The following is an 18,717-nucleotide window of genomic DNA, read 5'->3' as shown; positions in this document are numbered from 1 at the left end:
CGTTCTGAGATATAAATCTTTGCAACGGTGAAGGAGCTGGTAAACATTGTGAATTAACAATCCGAGGCGGTTCGATTCTCTTTCTCTTCGTAGATATGCCATTTCACGAACATGGCGTCCATTAGACTCGCTTTTATAATAGCCGGAAAGGAGATTTTGGAGTTTCTGGATAGCATCTACCCCTTGCGGTACAAGACTGCGCAAGAGGGCCAGGGATTCTAGCCAGCATAGGTATTTGACTCTGAGAAAGGAGTGAAGAGTTCCGTCATCCTTTAGGAATATTTTATCTCGTGATGCTCCAGAATCGCAGCTTCGAAATAAGTGCTCAACCCAAAATACACAACAGTATGCTATAGGCGCTAATGGATCTGGGTTAGGCGGAGAAATTGTTGCGGTATCACTCCCTGGATCTTTAAGGCCATATATATTATGTTTAAGTGTGCGAAACATGGCTCTTAGCGAAGCTGTAAACATTATGTAGTGCTGATATTCGATGCCTGAAGGGAAAATAATCTTAGAGGCAGCGCCCATAATATAGTCTTTCGCCGACTGGTGGATAAAATCAACAGTGTTATCGTCATCCCGTATAGATAAAAAGGATCTGCAATCCTTTACTATATCTTGTATATCGCGCAAGCTATGTGTGGTTCTATAATCTTTCCACTGGAAGCTTATAAATGTAAGAAGTTCTTCAAGACGAAGAGGTCTTTCAGCTGTAGTGACGGTGGAGAGTAGGATTTGGTAGACTTCCTTGTCTTTTTGCTTAGCTAATCGCTTTAAAATCAGATGATAAAGGTTTTCTAGGCCCTCTGGTATTTCTTCCAGCACGTTTTCTACATGGCGATGCTTTGTATTACGCAATTGCTCAATGACAAGAGCTACCCATAGAAAGGTGCCGTTTGCTTTGCTTTTCAAGGTATTAGTCACCCTGATCTGGAGTTTTTCGTCGCCTTTCAATGCCATGATATTCTGAATAGATTCGTTGATATATAGATCAACCGATTTAGTAACATATTCAGCGTTTTCTTTCAGTTCCAGGCTTAGCCTTCGGCTAGAGTCGACTGCTTGGAGTTCCCTCTCTATCTCTGTTATATTACGGCTTGAAATAAGCCACTTGACACGGCCGCTCGTCTCAATAATTAGCTTTAAAAGTTGTTTGCAGCCGTGTTCTTGCTCACACTCATCAAGAGCATCAACAATACAGACGGGGTATGGTAAATCCGGATGTTGTGTAACTTCTTCAAACATATCGGACAGAATATACCATCCGTCAGGTCCGTTAAGTTTATTCAAGTCGCCTTTATACTTTTCGTATATTTCTAGACGAAAATCTTGATGCTGCTTAATAAACGAGACTATCAAGCCTCCGATAATCGCAGTAGCAGTATTGATCCTGGAGTCTGTGGCCTGACAGAAGAAATAGGTAAGATTAATATTTCCAGGATTTTCCTCAACATTATCGATCAAACCACCGAGGAGCATTGTCTTCCCTTTCCCGGGATCTCCTTTAATCCAGAACACACCGCTCTTTTCAGTATTGCGCCACCTGTTGAAATCTTCATTATCCAGGATCCAGCAAAATGGCTTATACAAGAACGGTCCCTTTGACTCTAAAATACGTTTTTTATCATAGGTAGGATTCGTTTGGCTAATCTTTTCAAGCCAAGAGCTATCCTCCTCTTCTGGGGAACCTGTCAACAATACAAGTTAGCCAGGCCGTGGATGCCTGATATTGTAACCCTCAGATAAATATACCAATGTTGATTGTTGTTTTAACGCCACCCTGAATAAATGCTGCATTATTTCCAAATGTATTATCCGACACGTTGTGATTCCTGGCCATTTTTCATGACAGCTTTTGGCGGTATGATCGGTGAGGCATAAATATGCAGATATAAAGGCGAAGGTTGGAGCCTTGCAGTACTCCAAATGTGGTCATGCAATACATGTACATGTACCTTATCCAACACCACTGCGCATAGGGCACCTATGCGGGGAGCTAAATCACGAGACATATATTGAGGCTCAAATGAAATATGTCTGAGGGAATATATACCAGCATACGATTATTATCAGCTGGAACAATTTTAAAGATAGATGATAATTATAATAATACAATTTATTTTACTACTTTACGATTTCATAAGAAGATCAAGGTATGAAGATTGAAGCTTCTATAAGATAGTGTCAGCGAACAAGGGCAAATAAGGAAAGAATGAAGCCTCAGTTTCTTATAATCAATACCATTATACAAGCGCTCCGACCCCTGAGTAGCTTGACAGAATTAAGTTCTGCCATTATGCATTGTTAACCTCGTTTCTACTCGCTCTAACGGAGCGTTACTCTATTCCAAGTACATCGAAAATGGTCATGCAAGAAGGCGCAACAGGGAGATAAAACGCATCATTGAGCGCGAGACTATAGTCCAGACCACAAGCTTACGCTCAACTGTGCTCAAGCCTTGGCGAACGGCCATACCATGGTCATCTGGGCCTACCGCTAATCCGGAGCAGCGCGTGTGAGAGTTCAGACTCGACATGAAGACAGACTGCGCTCTGGCAATAGCCAGTGCTGGATGACGCAAGCAGACAATGGCAAGATGTGCTGCCAGTCGGGCCATTTGTACTTAGTTCCTCCCAACTAGATGGGCAACAATAACGGTATGATGGCCGGCACAAGCATGACCGTAACGAGAAAGTCAAGCTGACACAGAATTGAGGCGAACCGAATTGAGGCGAACCTGCGCTATAAAACTTCATTGGTTGGAAGATATACGCTGAAGTTGAACTCTACTGTAAATTCACGCGCAGTCTAGTTTGAAAATTATATACACACTCTGTTCTCTGTCTTCGTGGTAATGTGATGAGTACTCTGGCGTGGATGAACAGCCTCTTCACAAGATCCTCGTCATCCCCAGTTACTTCGACAGACCATTCCAAGAACATGCTAGAACTCTACGCTGAGACTTCTGATTCTGCTTCCATCTCATCTTGATAACTGTCTTCAAAGAGAAAAAAAAGCACTCAAATTATGTTGGAGCGCAAGCGACACCCGTTTCGAAATTACGATGCACCAGGTTCTGAGATACTGCTATTCAACCTCTAATAGTGCTATTACATTGAATAACTGTTATTATACCACTTACTACTTGACTAAGATCATTTCATTCAATAACGTTGCAACTCACTTTGAACAATACAGTTTCTATTATTCACAGACTAGCACGCATATATGACTTGGTGTGATAATTCTGCTTCACAGGCCATATCAAATATCACGAGTCTTCATGGGCTATGTTTATGAGCTATATTGAGTTATCCCCTTACAGAGCAACTTGCAAGCTGAACCCCCCATCATCCAATCACTATCTTCGCTCAGCGCCTTTTTAATCAGCAGAAATAGCGCCACCACTAAATCTGATTGAAACCCCTCCGCTGGAGCCTGAAGCTGTTACTGCATTTGCACATCTTCAGGTTGGTAATGGTGGCTTGTTTGCCTGCCCCGGACGCCACATGCGTCGATCTGATGCCAAGTCGCAAAGGCAAAACGAAAACTCCAGATTCACTCAAGATTTCAGATTAGTAAACAATTCAAGATGGAGGCGACTTTTGTATATATAAGATAGCCAGTTGAGGAAGCTTTTCAAGACGCTTGAGAATTCATTAATCGCTGCATTAAGCTCAGCTGGTATAAACTCAGTTTCAACTGATTCCAAGTTACTGCTCACTTAACATACTTCAAAATAAAAATTCATAGGTTCTCATTGTTATCATTGAACAAAATGCCAGGCAAAGTAAGCAGTTACATGTACATACCGTTAAAGTGCACTCACTACTTATACTGACAATCGTGTATTACAAAAGGTTGGCAGTCGTGAAGAGTGGCTTGCCGCTCGGAAGACTCTTCTCGAGAAAGAGAAAGAATACACGCACCAAGGAGACATTCTTGCTGCTGAGCGACGGGAGCTCCCCATGGTCAAGATAGACAAGGAGTATGTGTTCCACGGCCCCGGCAACAAGTCACTTTCTCTCAGCGACCTCTTTGATGGTCAAGAGCAACTTATCGTTTACCACTTCATGTTCGACCCCAAGGACGATCGCGGATGCCCTGGATGCACTCACATGGGCGAATCGCTCCCCGACGTGCGTCATCTCAAGTCAAAGGACACCAACCTCGTCGCCATCTCTCGTGCGCCGATAGACAAGATCGAAGCGTACAAGAAGCTCGCCGGATGGAAATTTCCGTGGTATTCCAGTGGCGACTCTGACTTCAACTACGACTTCCACGCCAGCTTGGATGAAGCAGTAGCTCCCAAAGAGTACAACTTTGAGGCGCTCAAAGAGACTGACGCCAGATTCAAGCCATCGTTCAAGGGCGACATTCCCGGATTCAGCGTCTTTTTGAAGAAGGACGGCAATGTGTATCACACGTATTCAACCTTCATGAGAGGAGGAGAAAAGGTCCAGCCGACGCTGACTTTGCTGGACATGACGCCTTTGGGCAGACGACTTGTTTCGCCTGGTGACTTTAAGCTACGAGAAGAGTATGGAACGTAGTTAAAAAGGATGCGTAGATGGCCTTGAATCTTGAGGACAGAGAAAATCATCTCACAAAGAATGAAGACATGGAAACTCGGAAAATAGGAAGAATGTATATATCCCAAGAAGTCCTTTCGGCTTGTGCACCCCTTTTCTCTGCCTCTTCTTGCTTCTGTCACTGACGATCCAGGCGGCATAAATGCCATGAAGGCATGAAGTAGTAGCTTAAAATTGCTAGCGTGCTAATAGCCCAGTCACCGTCTCGTGCCATCCGAATGGTACTCCATCCATATCCACTACATGCAGCCTGCAACCGCACAGGTTGTTCTATATACATGTATGTATGTAGTAGCTAGACGTGGATCGATTTCTATCAAAGCAAAAGCAGTCAGCAGTGAGTTGTCAGATTCACAGATTGGTCAGCAGCCCAAAAATAAGGCTTTTTCAGAAGCAACGAGGATGAAGAAAGAGAGAGAAAAAAAGAACTAAACATTACTCTAATATTGCTCTTTTCTCCTGCTAGAGCGATAAGAGCAACTACATTCGCCGTACATCCTATTTTGAGAAGAAATGCAACAACAACAATAATATTCAGAGAGAAGCATTAATCTTCCATGCGTTTAACTAGCGAATCATTCTGCCGACCCTTTCCATACACCAACTTAAGTCAGACCCATTCATTCTTCTCTCACACCAATAATCTTCGCCTTCCAACATACGACTCAACCGTGTGCGGCGATGCTATAATCCGTGGTCAGATCACATTTGGAATCTCCATCTCCGCCTATCCTGCAGTGTTAATGCTTGTGCATATCGGGATTAGCATACACCCGTTTGTTGATGATATCCGAAAAAAATAAGTGCTTATTCTCAGGTGAGTTACAAGTCTACTAATGTGTAACCCTGAGCAACTACTTCTGCTGTCAGACGCCAAGTGGTACAAACTGGCAACCATTAACTCCTCTCTTGCTATTTAATTGCGTAACAAGCTAAGCAGCAATATATAACAACGTAACTTTAATAATGCCACCCATCATGCTATTAAAGAGCCCTCACCCTCCCTCTCCAAACATGTATTACTTCAATCCCATCTTCATAATCCTCTCTTAATCAAGCAAAAAAACAAGCCAACCAAAAACACCATGGCAGACTCCTCATTCAACAACACCAACCTCCTCGCCTGTCCCTTCTCCATCCCCGACCCCAAAGCCTCTGCCACCAAAGTCGTCTCCCGCTGGTCAGACACTCACGTCGAGAGCCCCCCAGCCATCATCATCACCCCAAACTCCGAAGAAGATGTCGTCTCGGCCCTTAAATTCGCCAAGCTCAACAAGCTCACCGTCATCCCCGCCGGAGGACGCCATAATCCAGCCATCCCAATCAACTCAAAATCTCTCTACCTAGACTTGATCAACCTCAAATCCATACAGCTAGACAAACAATACTCCCAAGTCCAAATCGGAGGAGGTGCCCTCACAGGAGACGTCATACGATATCTTGCTCAAGAAGGATACTTCACCACCATGGCCAATTCAAACGCCGTCGGAGTCGTCGGCTGTCTCCTCGGCGGCGGCAACAGCTCCCAAAACGGCCTCATAGGCTGGATGGCCGACAACATCATGAGCTTCCGCGTAGTCACCGCTGCAGGAGACATCGTCCAAGTCAGCTCCTCCTCCAAGGGCGAAGAGCTCGCGCTTTTCAACGCTCTCTGCGGCGCCGGCCACGGCCTCTGCGTTGTCATTTCCGCTACCATTCGCATATATCCCCTAAGCAGCCTGAATCTCTCTCCAGCCAGCAAAGACGATCCCTCTCCCAGCATCTGGAGCCGCACCCTGATCTTCCCCCCCACAGCCATCGATTCCGCCATTGACGCATTCCTCGCCGCTTCTCCTCCTCCAGAGCCCATGAACGTCATCTTTGGCTTTTCACGTGGTCCTCCAGGTACTCCATTTGCCGGAAAGCCCATCGTACTACTCACCAGCACATACTACGGCCCTGCAAGTGAAGCCGAAGCCTCTTCCGTGGGGGCAAGGCTATTGCACCCGTCCCTGGTCGAAAAAGCCGTCAAGGCAGACACAGTCCAGATCCCCTTTGCCAACGCTAACAACGCTTACGAGCCGCTGAATGACCACGGCGGCTTTAAATCCATGTCTTCCAACCGGATCGCTCGCCTCTCTCCCCGGGCCCTCAAGGACGCCTACGGCAAATATCTCGCCGTGACGGACAAATACCCAGATGCTGTCCGTTCTGCCCTCATGTTCCATAGCTTCAACCCTTCCAAGCTCGCGGAGCTTGGCGCCACCCCTGAAGGCGAGGGGAGATTTGTCGAGGCCAGAGACAGGGGGTTTTGTACCATTGGAGTAATGTGGTCCTCGGAGCCCGCCACAAGAGATGCTTTGGCTGTATTATATGATGAGGCCGTGACAATTCTACAGAAAGATGACGAGGAAGCTGGTCTTCCACGAAGGGTGTTCCCTGGTATAATGAAGTTTCTCCCTGGGCGACGGGACCTGTTCTCTGGAGAGAAGTTGGCAGAGCTGGATCGACTACAGGAGAAATGGAATGGCGACGGGCTCTTTTGGAGTCCATACAAAGCATGAGGTGAGAGGGGAATGATAAGTCAGATGTTTTCACTTTTTCAAACGTAATAGCTATCATCAGGTGAAATATAGCATCAGTATTCCATTTTCGCTGTAACCTCTCTAGGCTATCTGCCTGTTAGACCCCTGAAACCCCTAAGAATAAGCCGTCCATTTCAGTTTCCTCTACTTGAAATAGTAGATACTTTATAATCGTAGGCATAAGTTCCCATTATTTTATGTTCCGGGCTGCCAACCCATCCAGAATCCATCGCCTTGCTGATATTGATATACCCAATCCCACGAATGACCGGTTATGTACCTGCCGAAGGTTTCTGCTTCATCCCGCCGGAAAAACAAAAAAGAAAAAAAAAAACGCCGTCATATCAATGCCATTTATACATATTCTAGCTGACCCTGTATCGTCTCACTCAATAATCGATTAAATTTTCCATGTTGTGGGGTATAGACTTGGGAGATATCGTCTCTTTGGTTTGGGTGGGCGCAATAGGGGTGGAGGGAGGTAGAGAGCTCAAATCACTCCGGGGAGTATCGTAAGAGAAGTCAATTTCTGTCTTTAGGGGCTTGGACTTCAGAGGTGGTAGGAGAAGCGGCTGAGAAGATAGATCAATGGGGTCATCAAGCCCCTTCGCTGCAGTCTTGCCTCTAGCGACATTTTTGACGGCTTTGAACGTCTCTGTAACGGCATTCTTTGGAGGAGCCTTGGGCTTAGCGGGCTGCTTTGTCTTTCGAGGGCGCGGCTTCGCTGCCGCCTTGGTTTGTTTGGCGTTTTCAGGAGGCTCCCTGCCGAGGACAATCTTCAATTGCCTCTTAGCCGCAGGCTTAGGGCTGGGTTGTGGCGTGGGGATAGCATCCAGCTCACGATCATGGCCGGGGTTAGTTTGGCTAAGTGGCAACGCAACTTCCAATTTGGTATTCTTGAGACGCTCCTGGTTCTGGCCGTCTTGCTCTGCAGACACAAGGTAGTCATTGCCAATGTCGCAATCCCACGGAGGCAAGGCTGCGAGGTGAGCTACTTTGTCGCATGGAGAGCGTACAACAAGATCCCAACAGTCTTTGAATAACGCATCTTTGGGCTCTGCATCGGTATTGATCCATATTGTGAGTCCATCTCTTCGGCCTCTTGCAACCTGACACATCTCTCTGACTAGCCTCCTCGTGCCTGGAACTTTGAGGGTGGTTCCAACAACAATGACACAGTCTGGGCGGGCTTTCAAATCGGCACTCGACACGTTTCCGATAGCTTCTTCATCTGGATTATACTCATTATAGAGCACGAATCGCGGCCGTATGCGCCCAATCCCGTGACTCCGTTTTCCAGCAAATGAAGTTCTTAGATTGTCATGCTCTTCACACGCATTGCACAACGGAGCCTCAGGTCCGTCAAATATTTCCCCATTGAATGGCTCTAAATGGCCACATTTGCTGCAGACCATCTTCTGCAATCCACCATGAAGTTGGATGGTAGCTGGCCAGGGAGCCTTGAGAGGCAGCGGAATCTCGGTGGCTAGCGGTTCCATATTCGCGTCGAGACAATCAATGTTTTGAGAGTAGAGTCGCATTAAACGTCCTTCTTGGGCCAGGGATGCTAGTAGGCGGTGGAATGGTGTTGGGCTCGCCTTCTTGGTCATTTCGTTCATTTCCCGGACCATGCTGTGGAAAGATTGCGTTGACGAATCGTGTCTATAAACAGACGCGTCGAATAGGTGCTTGCCCGAACCCTTCAAGTTGTGTTGGTTCTTGACACGTGCGAAAAGGCCTGTCGATGATCTAAAATCAGGAATTCCTGCCGATACAGAGATGCCAGCACCTGCAATAACAACAATCTTCTTCTTTTTTCGCAACGCCGTGATCAACCTCTTCTCCTGAGCCTTCTCTTCAGCTGTCATATCCTTTTCGTCCTTGTTTAGGTAATTCAAGTATTCTGTTGTGCGCTCCTTGGGCTGATAAACCTTACGTCTTTTAGCCGGGGGTTGCTCGTCATCTACACTCTTTGAAGAGTCGTTGTCGGAGACGGGTTGGCCAAGGCTAATGATAGCTGTTGATCTCATAGGAGACTGGGCCCCGGAAGCAGTCGTCGACATGGGCGAAGGATACCGTCGTGAAGGGTCGACCAAAGAAACAGAGGTATCTGGTAAGGAGGGCGTGTTTGAGAGGGTCGAGAGGGGCGACGACGGCGACGACGGAGTAGAGTCGCGGAAAGAGCCACGAGGCGAGGATAGAGGACTTGATGGTTCATCCATGGTTCTTGAGATCGAAGGTCGTCCTTGTATAAAAACGAAAAAGGAAAGGAAAGGGCAAAGGGTGATGGGAAGACGCGCAAGGCCGTCCTAGAGAGAAAATTCAAGTGCGCCGCGATCTGAACTAGATCATCTCGGAACAAAGAAAGAAGAAAAAATTGCTTTCTCAGGTTCCTCCTCTTATGCCTGGATCTCTGCTGTTTTCCAAGCTATATCCGGTCTCGCGGTAACGTAATGATGCAGGGTGAAAGAGCGAATATGAGCCAGCTTGCCTCCCAAGGTTTTAGTTTTGCAGGTGCAGATGCGGAGTCTCGGGGTGTGTGGGCAGACCAAGGCCCAGCAACCAGAAAGCCAGAAAGCGCGGCCACCGCCAATACCCCAGCTTGCAGCGAATCTCTTTCTAAAACCCGGCACGCGAACGTGCAGCGCCAATCTTGGCGCTAACGTGGGGCGTTGCGTTCCAGGCGTTAGGGGCTGGATGTGCCAATCGAGTTCCCTTTTGGCGAGGCAGAAAAGAGTGGGCTGAGGCTTATGCCAGTCAGTAACTTGCAGCGAGGTTTCTTCACAGCCTCGCCTTGGGCTAGCGCTGGTCTTTGTCACAAAGCAACGTCTGCAGAGAGAATGAGCTGGATCGAATGGCGTCAAACGTATGCAAGCACGGCGCAGCAGAAAACGCAGTATTGTTGTGTGTGGTGGATAGTTCCGAGCTATCGTTTGCCTAAAGGCTACTACTTATGCCGCTCACGAAAACGCGAAAGGCTCCGGCGCGCAAATTTCTGGAGAGTTTAAGGGCTAAGTAAGGGTCAGCCCCATTGGCTTGGTTGATCGGTCTATCGGCAGCTGAAGGAAAGTGCAGCAAGCGCAAAAATAGGAGAGGACGAATAAAATGGAGCTGGTAACGGAGGTTACCACAAGCACGTGTTTCATCGGAAAAGAGAGGGAAATGAAGATGAAGATGAAGATGAAGGGAAGGAAAAGAATTGAGGCAGTGGGAGAAAAAGAGACATCGTCATATTGCGTTGGCGCAAGTTACCTCGCCTTGCCGCCTCAAAGCACTTGCAAGGCAAAGCTCCTGCCAGCTCATCACATCGCATTCACACTCTTCTTTCCGCAAGAGTGGGGCCCCACGGCTTGTTCCTGCCAAGGTGGTCTGTTATGACGCTGTCGTTGCCCGGAAACTGCATCCGCGCTAACAGGCAGCTAGGGTAGCAGCCTTCAGTGGGGCTGGCTCTCCATCTCTACTGCATCAAACCTGGCGATGACGACGGGCTGCAGCGGCCATCCCAAAGGGAAAAGAGAGCAGAGAAACGTATCAAATGATCTACAATGTAAAGGTGGTGGTATTATATAAGTGCTGATTTTGGAATGCCTTCTTTTCTCATTTTAAGGGTGCAGTCTTATAATCAACTCAGATTTGATAACGGTCATAGATCATTCTTATGGCATCCATGACCCAAAAATTCATAAGGTTTAGTGCATCTGCAGCCTTATGCATCAACCCTCAGGGCGCTCTCATCCTAAATTCATACAGCAGAACCACAGCACAGCTCACGAATAAATCGTGCTCTCAATGGCTCCCATACAACTTCCTCCAGAAATTCTCAGATCATGTCATAAAGTAAGTAGTGTTGTTACATAAGTACATGCAGTTCTATATAGCATCAAAAGCCATGCCTCTATTTCGTCTCACCAGCCACCCCATGCGTCTTCGTCTCTCCAGACAAGATATCAATCACCGTCTTATCTCCCTCAACAGGCGCTTTTCTCCTCTCCGTCCTATTCAAGAGCTCAATTCCCAATATACCAGCCACAATACCAGCAATGTGCGACGCAATGTCCACCTTTAGCTTCACCGTCTTCCCCAAACCAGCCAATTGCACCGCCGTGATCAACGCCAAAAACACAATGCCATGGACACCGTCTTGCGGCAGCCCAAAGATCTTAAATCCATCCGTGCGATGCTCCCAAAAGTACGCCGAGCACAATCCCAGCGTCGCTCCCGAGGCGCCCAGCGACGTGACCGTCAACCAGCCCCTGAGCGTATACGTGATCAGACTGCCCAGGAAACCGACAGAGCCGCAGCCGAGGTACAGCGCGAGGAAATCCGCGCGGCCAATTTCGTCGTGGAGGCACGTTCCGACGAACCACAGGGGAACCATGTTGACCAACAAGTGACTGAGCTTTGTGTGCGAAAACGCCGCAGTGAACAGCGTGACGGGCCGAACCGTCGCCACAACAAAGATCATGTACTTGTTGAAGAGACGCCACAAGGGCGGAACCCTCCAACCCAAGTATACCAGGGCGTTGATAGCAATCAGAGCTCCCACCGTTGCGTGCGCAGTCGATACCTCCTGGAACAGTCTGTACCGCGGCGCGGGCTCCTCATAGACCATGGCCACCGCAGCGAAGAATCCAAGTACCAGAGCCACAACAGTCGCAGAGGGCAGAATCCGTTCCCAAGGCTTCAGTTCCGGTGGTGCTTCCATGTCCGACTGCGCAGCCTTGTAGTATTCCGCCACTTTAGGGTTCGTAATCTCCCGGACCTGGTTATCTCGCTTCGCCAATGGACCAGAAACGCCTTCGACAGCTTCTTTTGCCTTGCGCTCTTCTTCGAGAGCCTTTTCCCTGGCCTTCTCTCTGGCCTTGTTCCGAGCTCGCATCTCGTCGATCTTGCTCCGGCCGTAGATGGGATCAGGCGTGTAGACTTCAGCCGCGCTTTCCTCCTCCTCCTCCTCTTTGACCTCCCCCTTGTTGGCTTTTGCCTTCTTCTCGGCTGCCCGCTCCATTTCCTGCTCCATCTGTTCCAGCTCGTCCTCTGCTCTCAAGCCGGCATTCCTAATCTCCTCCACCGGCACCGTTTTCCGCAGGTACGCCAAGGCCCTGGCAATCTCCTCTTCCGTAAACTGCGCCGTATGTATCGCAAAGGCAGGGTCTTCCAGCGTTCCCGACACTCTTCTACCGTGTAAGATTCGTAGCAAGTGATTCGCCCGTTTACCGCCGATACCCGTACCGAATATCTTGTCGACCTCCGCCGCTGACAGATCCCTTCCGCTAAAGGCAAGCCCAGCTTGGTCCCTATAGCCCTTGGGAAGCTCCTCATAATCCCGGATGATCTTTGGCCCAAAGAACGTCCGGCGACCACCATCAAGCTTCCTGCACGCCTTCAATCCCGCCCATTCGGTCCGCCTCAACACCCCTCTCTCGGGAGTCTGTAAAGCGCAGCATGACATCCATCGTGAAACTGTCGTAGCCGCGCCATTCTTCGCTATCGAGGTCGAGGTCGAGCACGTTCCAGCCTGCCTCGAAATGCCCCTCGCCGCAGCCCTAAGCAGCGACCAGGAAGCGTTCGAGCAGCTGAGCCCATTCATGCTGCGAATGGGGGGAAACGTCTTTTTCGCAATCTTCTTTTCTTTGTTTTAATGCGCCAACTGCGCGCCGGAGATGCCGAAAAGGCCTACGATGGCCCCAGTCTGTGTTGTGGTCCCGAATTGGAGGGTTTTGAGAGAGATATCAGAGTGGTTGCCCACCATCCAGCTAAGAATTTCTTCTGCCGAATCGGATAGAAGATTGCGGGCGTTGCGCCACTCGCAGATTTAGGCTGGCAGGGGTACGCCATACGGTTTAAAAGCCCATTAACCCCACTATAACGTGCATGATGGGCAGCCCCTCCATGATAACCTCAGCTCTGCTCTACACATACACTTATCGAAGTTCTCTCGTATAAAGCCCGTCTGATCCCGTCAACTCTTTATTATTGCTGGCTTACAAAACAACAATAAAAGTTCCAGCTCGAGGACAGTCTTACTACACCGCCACCATGTCCGCCGACACCACCCCCATATCACCAGCTCGCTTCGCCTCCGCGATCAAAGACCTCTCCATCGGCATGCTTCACCTCAAGGTCCTCGAAATCCGCAACTCCATCGCCCACCTCCAATACTCCAACGACCAGCTCAAGCCATTCGCAGAGGGCACCTCCGTCGCGCTAGGCGAATCCACAAGCACATCTGCCGCAGAGCCAGACCAGGACTGCATCGACGCCATCAAGGAGAACGAGGTCGTGATCGACCGCATGGCAGAGCGCTTAGCCATCGTCCGCGCAGAGGTCGAAGACCGAGGTATCAGCTGGACGGAATTTCAGAGCCAGGATGAGGTGGCAGCAAACACAGATGCTGGCGTCGAGGGGATTGAAGAGGCTGCTATAAACGGGCTTGTTAATGGAGAGGTTGCTGGCCAGCCGGGTGAGACGAGACATTCGGCTTGGACGGACGGCACGTTCCAAACTGGCACAATTTCAAATGGCCAAGTACGATTTGATAGTCAACCCGCAGGACAAAATGCGCCGGCCAATGATAGTGCTGCACAATCAACAACACAAGGGGGAGAGAGCCATGGTAATACTGAGGAGGATGGTCTGCATCTATGAGTATGATATGATATGGGAGAAAATAAAAAGTAATGGAAAGGAATAATGTCAGGCTACATGGTAGGCGTTTTGGAATCTACATTGGGCTAGATAGATGCCCCAAAGATATACCCCCTCTTTGGCAAAGTAATCACAGCTTCACAGCCAACGTCACGGAAAAGAATATTTGAAGTGATCACAACCCATAGGCAAGAAACGGATCACTTTCATCAAGAGCCACAGTAATGAAACGAGAAAGGAGAAATACGGATGGAAAAGAATCCAATGTTCTTGTGCAAAAGCTAGCACTGCACCTCTAGTAGGCTTTGAATCTCGCCTCTTTTGTTCTTGGCTACTACGAGCACACCAAAAAACAAGCCAACAGCCAAAAGCCAACAGCCAAAATACGCCATGCCTTTTAAACATGCACCAGAGAGAAAAAAATGGGAGACCCAAAAACCAAACTCAAAAAAACACTACCCAAAAGCATGCCTCTCTTTCTCTCTCTCCCAGCGCCCGCATTTGTGCTATGCTTTAATTGAAGCAAAAAAAATATGTATGTGGAAAACAGAGAAACCGATGAGAGAAAAAAACTCAAAAAGACAGACAAAGCAAAGAACAAAGCAAAAGAAAAGCAAACCATTGCGCCGTTGGTTGAGTACAGTCGCATGTCGGTGCTTTAATACAAGAACGCTTTCATATGGCGTCTTTAGTCAGAGTCATCTCCAACAGGTGATCCCGTTCCAGGAAGATTCTTCTTCCTAGTAGACCTGTGCCGTCTTGACCTCTTGGACCGTGAACGGCTGTTGCTGCCTTCGCTGCTGGTTATGGTTTCCAGCTTCGGTCGTTGCGCAGCGTGTCCAGGTTGACTGGAGTTGCTGGTGCTCTTGGTAATGCGAGGTGTGAATATATCTTCGTACTCATCCTCAGATTCTTCGTATCCGGGAGGAACAGCCAAGGCTCTCAGGCGGTTATTCCGTCTTCGCTTATCAAAAGAGTTGTCTAATGCCTCGTCGGAGCCGCCGTCAAACGACAGGCTACGTGTCCGCGTCAAGTCAGATCGAGTGCTCCGAGTTCGAGAAACGAATAGTGAGTCGATCAGCTCAGATTCAGTTGGCAATTCCTTCATAATCTTCTCCCTGACCAGCTTTTCCTGAAGTTGGCGAGATAGCTTTTCCTCTCCGCTGGCAGCCGTCCTCCCACTTGCAACTGTCCTCCCACTTGTTCTGCTGCTAGCGCTCATGGCTCTGCTGACAGGCACCTTGCCTTCCATAACCTTGGCAGACGGAGGTGGCTGCAGCATCCATTTGTGAGCCTCCTTGTGAGGCAGTTTGCTGCTAACGACGGGAGGGTGAAGGTCGTTGACGGGTGGGTTTCGCGGAGCCGCATAAAAGGCACGGCGCTCCTCCTCTGTTACTTCCTTCTCCATGCCCAGTGTTGACTCAATCAGCTTTCCAGCTGAATCCCTCGCCTTGGAGAAGGCGTCTTTTAACTTGTGGCCAGTCCAGTCTGCTCCCCATAGCTCCTCGTCCTCGCGCTGATATCCGTGCCGCATGTTCCAGTCATCTGATAGAATGCCATCCTGTGATACCACCAACGTGCTGTCTCCGAAATTGGTGTGACTATCGCCGGTGTTTGTACGCCCTGACAGGCTGAGTGCACTGATTTCTCCTCCCGTCGTCTCTCCTCCCGCGCTCATCAAACCCCGTTGACTTGAGTTCTTGCTCGCCGATTTCTTTGGTAAGCTAGGCCCCATGCGAATTTCTTCTTGCCAGTAGGGATTCGTGTTGAACGGCGAAGGGTGCCGATATAAGCCAGGTTGCTGTGTCTCTAGTTTTGCCTTCTCTACCCTCTCTTTCTTGGCCTGGCCCTTGGCCTTGTGACGATGCCGTACTTCGGCGCATGGTGTGCAGGCAAGCAGATAGAAGATGGCCGACTGTAGCGCGACAGGGAAGGACATGGTGGAAGGCTACAGGGCACGTCCCCGTATGTAGAATGCCTTTCAATTGGCGTTTGATATCCCCAACATGGACGTAGGATGCCGTGTTTAAGAGTCGGTATCGAGAGAAAGAACAGTCGTGATAGAAAACGCAGCGAATCGGCTAAATGAGAGTCCAGCAGCCCAAAGAAAGATGGCAATAATAACAAACAGGTTGCTATCCGGAAGAAAAAATTCGTCGTTAGGCACACTGGAATGGAGGATTTCGATAGATCGTAATTCGATTGGAGGCGTGGGGGGGAGCGAAGAGTGTCGTCGAGAAAGTAAGGGGGGTCTGCGACAGTTTCAAGTCCCAGGAGGCCGAGTGCGGTAAGAAATGGAGGGAGAAAAGAACCGTGACAAAGAAAAAAGAAAGAATAATTGAAAGTCGTCACAATAAGGGAAAAAAAAAGAGGCTAGGAAAGAAACAGAAAAGGGAAAATTGGCAATGACGCAGGACAATGCGAGTTATGAGGTGAAAGGAAAGAAGAGGCGGCTGCGGAAAGGAGATGGCGAGGCGAGACGGTGGCAGGGCGGAAATTCGTAGCGACGAGGTTCGTTTCAGTACGAGCAGCGGCCAGAGCTGCGCCAAAAATAAAACCAAAGGCTCTATAAGCACCGGGGGGGCGGCAGCAAGTCCAGCTGGCTGGCCTCTCTATTTTTGGAGGAGGGTTGGATTTTGGGGGAGGCGCGTAAAAAAAAAAAATAAGAGAGAGAGAGAGACGTGGATAGAGGTTTTGAGGAGTGTCTGAGAAAGGGAGGGAGAGGCGCAGATCGACGCAGCAGAGATCGCTGCGCTGTAACGTGCTGAAGATGCGGCGCTACCACAAGCCCAGAGGCAGTTTCGACAGCAGATCAGAGGATCAGAGATGGCCTTAATGGGCAAGGGGGGGGGCCAGGGCCTTATGATTGCCTGACAGTGGTGACGCCCGCTAGCTTGAACCCCGCGACGATTCGCCACAAAGGCCTCAAACAGCGCTGCTACGACTCAAGCAAGCATGGAGCGGCGCATGCAAGAGGCACCGCCGGGAGCTTAGCTGGCGCATTCTTCTGGCGATGTGGCCTGGGCTTCAATTCACTGCAGGCCGCCCCTCTGCGGACGAACCTAAAACGCCGCCAGAGGCTTGCGCTTCGTTTGTCGAGGCCCGATAGAGTTACCAACTGCCTACTGCAAACCTTTTTTTTTTTGTTTTAATCTTTCTTTTAATGCCCGAGAAAAGAGACAAGACAAGAATCGAATCAATCAAGGAGGCAAAGTCATCACGTCACGTCACCAGAGAGCCCGGCCAGGCCTACGATGCATTACGAGTCGAGCCGAGAGCGTCTAATTACCCACGCCCGTACCGGTGGCAGATACGGAGACGTCGTGATATTTCTCATTTTACTCGAGCTCAGATACCTGCCCCCAATATCTTAGTGCTGCGAATACGTCTCGTTCGGGGCGCGGTCACCGCTTAGATCCATGGAGAAACGGGTCCCCCAATCAACTAAGAGCCACTGGCGCTCCGTCCGCGGTCCTTCCATACGGCGTCGGTCTAATTCCCCATCTTTTCGTCCTGGTGTCCAATTCCCTTTTGGTCGTCTTCGCGCGCGCGACTCCAGCGCTTGGCGTGCGGCGGGTTGGAGCTGCTGGCCTCGCCGATGAAACACTTGGCCTGGAGGCGTCTCTGTCTCTTGTGTTTCAACTACGTGCGAGTGCTGCGCATCGTCATCACAGTAAGATAAGGATCTCTGGGGGGCACAGCATTGGGATCCTCGCCCAGCAAATGGACCCAATGCCAGCAAGCGAGAATGCGGAACGGGGACAATGCCTGTCGTTCGTTTCATTACTGATGCTGATGGGGGAGGGGGGTACCTCCTCGGCCTGCCGGAATGCGCCCATTGCCCATGTACCCTTCTTTTATTCCCTATTGCCTCAAGCGGCAAGCGGCTTGGCCAGGGTTCCGGGATGCAAATTGAATTTGGAGGTTTGGCCTTTGACGAACCTGGCAACTTGTCTCTTCAACGAACATTTGCGCTTGTTTGTGCTCGTGCCACGGGGCTACTGAAACTAAGTTGCGCTATCGACCCCGTCCGTTCGTATGAGCGCCGTGCCGTGGCCGCCAATGGCGACATGTTGCTCCCATGTTGGGCATTCTCGACCTTCTATTTGCTCTCCACAAGCGGCGCCTCTCAGATGCTTGACATCACAACAGGGTCAAATAAAGCCCGGGGCTTTCCTTGCTTGCCAGAACAACGATGTATCAAAAAGAAAGAGAGATAAAGTCTGTCAGGCCAGACCCCGGCAGCGGCAGCAGCGTCTAATGCCAACATGCCACGTCGTCATCTGCCATCAACTTACTGCACTGCGCCCTCACCACATGTATGTAGGTACGCACAGACAACAAAACCTGGAGCCTAAGCTAGCGAACAGAGCCAGCAGATTTCGTCGAAAAAAGATTCCTCCTTGCATCCTAGGACTTTCAGCGTTTGACTTTTTAAACCCCCTCACGAGTCGTCGTCACCGAGTCCAAAAAAAAACGTCTTGGCCGTGCGCTGGGCCCCCCGCTGCGCATTCCCACCTGCTTGGCTGACACCAAGGAAAATATCTCACTTGGTCCCGACGTTCCGTGCGTAAGAACAATGAGAGCCAGAGAATAAGAGGAGAAAAGAAAACAATTATGGATTAGTTTGCTCCCTCGGGACTGCGGGAAGGTGAGTAACGATGCCTACTGGCCCATGGTAACTTTGTCACATCAATCGCAATCAGGAAGAAAAAAAATAAAGTAAAATAAAATCAGCCGTTTTGAAGCGCGGCTCGGGGAGCCGACTTGGCCGTCCCGCAAAGGTGGCAAGCCAACAAAAAATCCTCTCGGGACGACGTCCACCCGTCCATCCACTCCAAACTCTCAACTTATGCGATTCTTAGCTGTATCGATGATGGAAGATGTGAAGCCCACAGCCCGAATCTCGATCT

At 49.5% G+C, this 18,717-nt stretch overlaps 8 protein-coding genes across 8 annotated transcripts; 3 read left to right on the top strand and 5 right to left on the bottom strand.

The window, feature by feature from the left end:
* Positions 1-671: 671 nt before the first annotated feature.
* TrAFT101_001672 (uncharacterized protein) lies at positions 672-1,843 on the bottom strand (the record flags this gene model as incomplete). Its single annotated transcript, XM_066126388.1, has 3 exons — positions 672-767; positions 838-1,691; positions 1,756-1,843. 3 exons carry the CDS (start codon positions 1,841-1,843, stop codon positions 672-674), a joined length of 1,038 nt encoding a protein of 345 aa, XP_065982489.1.
* Positions 1,844-3,781: 1,938 nt separating this feature from the next.
* TrAFT101_001671 (uncharacterized protein) lies at positions 3,782-4,556 on the top strand (the record flags this gene model as incomplete). The annotated part of the gene is made up of 2 exons (XM_024906299.2): positions 3,782-3,793; positions 3,864-4,556. 2 exons carry the CDS (start codon positions 3,782-3,784, stop codon positions 4,554-4,556), a joined length of 705 nt encoding a protein of 234 aa, XP_024762791.1.
* Positions 4,557-5,540: 984 nt separating this feature from the next.
* On the top strand, positions 5,541-7,182 carry TrAFT101_001670 (uncharacterized protein). The gene has a single exon (XM_024907771.2). It carries the CDS (start codon positions 5,681-5,683, stop codon positions 7,136-7,138), a length of 1,458 nt encoding a protein of 485 aa, XP_024762790.2. The 5' UTR covers positions 5,541-5,680; the 3' UTR covers positions 7,139-7,182.
* A 366-nt stretch (positions 7,183-7,548) lies between these two features.
* TrAFT101_001669 (uncharacterized protein) lies at positions 7,549-9,381 on the bottom strand (the record flags this gene model as incomplete). Its single annotated transcript, XM_024909594.2, has 1 exon — positions 7,549-9,381. The coding sequence occupies one exon, from the start codon at positions 9,379-9,381 to the stop codon at positions 7,549-7,551; it is 1,833 nt and encodes a 610-aa protein (XP_024762789.2).
* A 1,337-nt stretch (positions 9,382-10,718) lies between these two features.
* TrAFT101_001668 (uncharacterized protein) lies at positions 10,719-12,914 on the bottom strand. Its single transcript, XM_024907770.2, has one exon. The coding sequence runs from the start codon at positions 12,744-12,746 to the stop codon at positions 11,055-11,057; it is 1,692 nt and encodes a 563-aa protein (XP_024762788.1). The 5' UTR covers positions 12,747-12,914; the 3' UTR covers positions 10,719-11,054.
* A 141-nt stretch (positions 12,915-13,055) lies between these two features.
* On the top strand, positions 13,056-14,166 carry TrAFT101_001667 (uncharacterized protein). The gene has a single exon (XM_024907769.2). It carries the CDS (start codon positions 13,196-13,198, stop codon positions 13,802-13,804), a length of 609 nt encoding a protein of 202 aa, XP_024762787.1. The 5' UTR covers positions 13,056-13,195; the 3' UTR covers positions 13,805-14,166.
* Positions 14,051-16,607, bottom strand: TrAFT101_001666 (uncharacterized protein). The gene has a single exon (XM_024903592.2). It carries the CDS (start codon positions 15,741-15,743, stop codon positions 14,493-14,495), a length of 1,251 nt encoding a protein of 416 aa, XP_024762785.1. The 5' UTR covers positions 15,744-16,607; the 3' UTR covers positions 14,051-14,492.
* Positions 16,608-17,092: 485 nt separating this feature from the next.
* Positions 17,093-18,500, bottom strand: TrAFT101_001665 (uncharacterized protein). The gene has a single exon (XM_066126387.1). It carries the CDS (start codon positions 17,586-17,588, stop codon positions 17,175-17,177), a length of 414 nt encoding a protein of 137 aa, XP_065982488.1. The 5' UTR covers positions 17,589-18,500; the 3' UTR covers positions 17,093-17,174.
* Between the last annotated feature and the right edge of the window lie 217 nt (positions 18,501-18,717).

This window comes from Trichoderma asperellum, chromosome 1, assembly GCF_020647865.1.
Source record: "Trichoderma asperellum chromosome 1, complete sequence".
Lineage (NCBI taxonomy): Eukaryota > Fungi > Ascomycota > Sordariomycetes > Hypocreales > Hypocreaceae > Trichoderma > Trichoderma asperellum.
Note: the sequence above shows the minus strand (reverse complement) of the source record. Positions and strands in the feature narration are given on the sequence as shown.

Bases quoted from the DNA above. Each gene is read 5' to 3' on its own strand.
- TrAFT101_001670 (XM_024907771.2), top strand. From the start codon at position 5,681: ATGGCAGACTCCTCATTCAACAACACCAACCTCCTCGCCTGTCCCTTC.
- TrAFT101_001668 (XM_024907770.2), bottom strand. From the start codon at position 12,746: ATGAATGGGCTCAGCTGCTCGAACGCTTCCTGGTCGCTGCTTAGGGCT.
- TrAFT101_001667 (XM_024907769.2), top strand. From the start codon at position 13,196: ATGTCCGCCGACACCACCCCCATATCACCAGCTCGCTTCGCCTCCGCG.
- TrAFT101_001666 (XM_024903592.2), bottom strand. From the start codon at position 15,743: ATGTCCTTCCCTGTCGCGCTACAGTCGGCCATCTTCTATCTGCTTGCC.
- TrAFT101_001665 (XM_066126387.1), bottom strand. From the start codon at position 17,588: ATGAAACGAACGACAGGCATTGTCCCCGTTCCGCATTCTCGCTTGCTG.